Source organism: Cornus florida, unplaced genomic scaffold (genome assembly GCF_030987335.1).
Source record: "Cornus florida cultivar Cherokee Brave unplaced genomic scaffold, ASM3098733v1 CherokeeBrave_3.0.0_Hap2_Chr01, whole genome shotgun sequence".
Lineage (NCBI taxonomy): Eukaryota > Viridiplantae > Streptophyta > Magnoliopsida > Cornales > Cornaceae > Cornus > Cornus florida.
Window position 1 is genome coordinate 68,527,482 of NW_026775571.1, and position 5,062 is coordinate 68,532,543.

Genomic DNA, 5,062 nt, shown 5'->3' on the forward strand with positions numbered 1-5,062 from the left:
GATAGTAGCTGCAAACAAGCAAATGATGGAATCATTAAATAAGCAAATAATGGATGCCAACAAGCAACTCTTGACATCCTTGCAGCCTACTCTCCAGATGGTTCACTCTCATACTCAATCCATAGCTAATCTCGAAAATCAAGTGGGCCAAATAGCTAACTCGGTGAATCAATTGCTTCAAAAGGACAAGGGCAAGCTTCCCTCTCAACCTTTTGAAAATCCTAGAGGAATGCATGTGATTGACGAAACCCCTCCTCTGAGTGGGCCGACTCATGAACAAGTTCAAGCTATCACCACCCTTCAGAGTGGTAGAGTGGTTGACAACAAGGTCGATGGAGACAAAAGTGAGGAATTTTCTCCTTTGAAAAATCCGAATCCAAGCTCTTCTAATCCAAATTCAAGCTCTTCTAATCCAAATTCAAGCTCTTCTAATCCAAATTCTTGTCCAAATACCATTCACGGAAATCCCACACGTCACCCCAAATGTGGAAACTACTTATGAGCCAAAAGCTCCGTTTCCTCAACGTCTTCAAGAGTCGACACATTTTGGGAACAAGAATTGTAAAATTCAAGACATGTGGGAAGTTTTCAAGCAAGTGAAGATTAACTTGCCCCTCTTGGATGCTATCAAGCAAATCCCTCCCTATGCAAAATTTCTCAAAGATTTGTGCACCCAAAGGCACACTTCTAAAAATCATTTGCCAAAAAAGGTGAGGTTGACTGAAAATGTTAGTGCTATCATTCAGCACAGCACTCCTCCGAAGTATAAGGATCCGGGCGCCCCCATAATCTCTTGCGTCATTGGTGACAGCAAAATCGAGAGGGCCCTCCTTGACTTAGGAGCTAGTGTGAATTTAATTCCATACTCAGTCTACCTACAACTTGGGTTGGGAGATCTTAAGCCGACTTCCGTGGTTTTGCAACTTGCCGATAGATCGGTCAAGCATCCACGAGGTATTCTCGAGGACGTTATCATCAAAGTGGACAAATTCTACTTCCCGGTAGATTTTGTGGTTCTTGATACAGAACCGGTCCATGACTCAAAAAAGCACATTCCCGTGATCCTTGGTAGGCCATTTTTAGCCACTGCTAATGCATCAATTAATTGCCGAACCGGGGTGATGGACATTGCTTTTGGAAATATGCAAGTCAAACTCCACATCTTTCATGCAACTCAACATCCCTCCAATGAGGATGATTGTTTTCTTGTGGATGTCATTGATGAAGTGGTCGAAGAATCTCTCCCCTTCATTCTAAGCAAAGATCCTCTTGAAACTTGCATGTCCCATTTTGACTTCTCAAACTTTGATGTTGATCAAGCCATTCAAGAAGTCAATTCCTTGCTTGATATTAGTGCTATCATGGATGTACCTCCTTGGAAAATTCCAAAAGAACCACTTCCCCAACTTTCCACCACTCCTCCGGTCCCATCATTGTTATCTCCGCCACAACTTAAGCTTAAGCCGCTCCCGGCGCATCTCAAGTATGTGTTCCTTGGTCCAAAGCAAACCCTTCCGGTCATTATTGCCTCGGACCTTCAAAAAGACCAAGAGACCAACCTTTTAGCGGTGCTCCAAGAGCATAAAGAAGCTATTGGTTGGACAGTGGCAGATTTGAAAGGAATTGACCCCTCCATTTGTATGCACCACATTCATATGGAGGATGACGCAAAGCCTATTAGAGAGGTACAGCGCCGGTTAAATCCAAATATGAAGGAAGTGGTCATGAAAGAGGTGATCAAATTGCTAGATGCGGGAATCATCTACCTTATCTCTGATATCAAGTGGGTGAGCCCCACACAAGTTGTCCCCAAGAAATCCGGTCTCACCGTTGTTGAAAATTCAGCGGGTGAGCTCGTGCCACAACAAACCACCACCGGGTGGCGTGTGTGCATTGACTACCGGAAGCTCAATTCATTAACTAGGAAGGATCATTTCCCACTCCCATTTATTGATCAAATCCTAGAAAGGTTAGCCGGCCAAAGCTTCTATTGTTTTCTTGATGGTTATTCCGGCTATAACCAAGTGGCAATCGCCCCCCAAGATCAAGAGAAAACAACATTCACATGTCCCTTTGGTACTTTTGCCTATCGACGCATGCCTTTTGGTCTATGCAATGCACCGGCAACGTTCCAAAGGTGCATGATGTCCATATTCTCCGATATGGTTGAAAAGTTCTTGGAAGTTTTCATGGACGATTTTTCCGTATTTGGCTCCTCCTTTGACTTGTGTCTCAAAAATTTATCTCTTGTGCTCCAAAGATGCAAAGAGACGAATCTCATTCTAAGTTGGGAGAAAAGCCACTTCATGGTCCAATAAGGCATTGTTTTAGGACATGTCATTTCTAAGCGGGGAATCGAGGTAGACAAGGCAAAAGTTGAGTTAATCTCTAATCTTCCTCCTCCGAATTCCATCCGTCAAATCCGTTCTTTTCTTGGCCATGCTGGATTCTATCGTCGCTTCATCAAAGATTTTAGCAAAATCTCACGGCCCTTGTGTAATCTCTTAGCCAAGGATGTTCCGTTCAATTTTGATGACACTTGCATGGAAGCTTTCATCAAACTTCGCATTCTCCTCTCATCCGCCCCAATCATGAAACCCCCTAATTGGTCTCTTTCCTTTGAGATCATGTGTGATGCATCCGACTATGCATTAGGGGCGGTTTTGGGCCAACGTGTGGATAAACTTCCGCATGTCATTTATTATGCTAGCAAAACTTTCTGCAATGCCCAATTGAACTACACCACCACTGAAAAAGAATTGCTAGCTGTGGTGTACGCCTTGGATAAATTTTGCTCTTATCTTCTTGGCTCCAAGGTCATCGTCTTTTCAGATCATGCCGCTCTTAGGCATTTGTTAGTGAAAAAAGAGACAAAACCCCGTTTAATTCGATGGATCCTCTTACTTCAAGAGTTTGACATTGACATCCGAGACAAAAAAGGGACCGACAATGTTGTCGCTGACCATCTCTCTCGCTTACTTATTGAGAAATCTTCAGAATTCGCAGCCATCCGTGATTCCTTTCCGGATGAGCAACTTCTTCAAGTTTCACATTCTACTCTTCCATGGTTTGCGGATATTGTCAGTTATCTTGCGGTTGGCAAAATTCCAGCCCATTGGTCCAAACAAGAGAGGGACCGGCTTTTCTCCCAAGTGAAGCATTTCTTTTGGGAAGATCCGGAACTATTCAAGTATTGCCCAGACCAAATCATCCGGCGATGTATTCCTGAAACCGAGGCTACAAGCATTTTAAATTTTTGCCATACTCTTGCTTGTGGAGGCCATTTCAGTGCCAAAAAGACCGCTAACAAAGTCCTTCAAAGCGGATTCTTTTGGCCTACCTTGTTTCGGGATGCATACAATTTTTGCAAATCGTGTGAACGATGTCAAAAACTTGGATCCATGTCTCGAAGAGATATGATGCCCCTCACCAACATTTTAATTGTTGAAATTTTTGATGTGTGGGGGATTGACTTCATGGGACCATTTCCATCTTCTTATGGCTATGAGTACATCCTTGTAGCGGTGGATTATGTGTCTAAATGGGTTGATGCCGAGGCTACCAAAACCGATGATCATAAAGTCGTGATCCATTTCATTCAGTCTCACATCTTTAGTCGTTTTGGTACGCCCCGAGCAATCATTAGTGATGGCGGATCTCATTTCCGAAATCGTTATCTAAAATCCGTCCTTGCTAAGTATTCCGTCATTCATAAGGTTGCTACACCTTACCACCCTCAAACGAGTGGTCAAGTAGAGATTTCTAACCGGGAGATTAAGCACATTTTGGAAAAAACGGTTAGACCGGACTGCAAAGATTGGTCAGTAAGGCTAAACGATGCGTTTTGGGCTTACCGGACAGCTTATAAGACACCCATTGGCATGTCACCATATCGACTTGTCTTTGGCAAAGCATGTCATCTCCCGGTAGAATAAGAGCACCGTGCTTATTGGGCCATAAAAAGGTTCAATTTTGATCTCAAACAAGCCGGCTCTAATCGTGCGTTGCAATTAAATGAACTTAAGGAATTGCGTAATGACGCGTATGAAAGCGCAAAAATTTACAAGGCAAAGACTAAAGCTTTTCATGACAAACACATCGTCAAAAAGTCTTTTGCCGCGGGACAAAAGGTCTGGCTTTTCAATTCCCGCTTGAAACTCTTTCCCGGTAAACTCCGGTCAAGATGGGATGGTCCATACATTGTCACTACCGTCTTTCCTCATGGAGCAATTGAACTTCATGATCCTGCAAGTGGATCACTCTTCAAGGTAAATGGCCAAAGGCTTAAGCCTTGCATTGACGGCACAATTCTAACCTGAAAAGTTGAGGAAGTCCTCTTGACGGATCCAATTTATAAGGATTAGTGCCTGCTCTAGCTTTGTCTAGCTATCGACATTAAATTTAGCAACTCAAGGGAAGAAATTCTTTCAATTTCCAAGCTTCCTTCTCTTTGAAATTGCTCGTGCCTTGCAAATTTTCTGGGAAATGGTGTAGAAATGCCAAAATTTAACTTTCTCTGGAACTATCTTAAGTTGTGTTCCACATTTTTAGACTGGCTTCTTAGACCTTCTCAACTCTTGTTTTCATTCCCGGAAGTTTCCGGCTCTATCAGGCAATTTTCTCGGACTTCCGACATGGCACTCACATGCATAGCCTCTCATCTTCAACGCATTGTTGAAATGTTCCTAAACTCATCCATGCATTGTGTGAAGTGCAAAGTTTGAATTTTTTTTTTTTTTTTTTTTTTCCAATTTGATCAATGCATTAGCAAGATGTTGCAAAGTTTGACAAATTATCCATCCAGGCATTGGATTGGAATAATGTGCCAAGTTTCAAATTTTCCATGCATGGCTTGAATTTAGGACTGACATGCAAATTTTCAAAAATTCTCTATGCTTGAAATATTCATTTTTGAGAATTCCATCCATTTTGCATCATGTTGCAATGTTTTAAGCTTCAAATTTTCTTTTTGAAAAATTCCATCCATTTTGCATCATGTTGCAATGTATCAAGGCTTGGCAAGTTTTCCATTGGCATATATAAAAAAATAAAAAAATAATAA

The 5,062-nt window shown here is 42.2% G+C and overlaps 1 protein-coding gene across 1 annotated transcript; it reads left to right on the plus strand.

Moving 5' to 3' along the window:
• Positions 1-1,655: 1,655 nt before the first annotated feature.
• Positions 1,656-3,746, plus strand: LOC132274029 (uncharacterized; the record flags this gene model as incomplete). Its single annotated transcript, XM_059775177.1, has 4 exons — positions 1,656-1,787; positions 2,514-2,709; positions 2,911-3,288; positions 3,523-3,746. Coding segments are annotated over exons 1-4 (930 nt in total), but the record flags the coding sequence as incomplete, so codon positions are not given.
• Between the last annotated feature and the right edge of the window lie 1,316 nt (positions 3,747-5,062).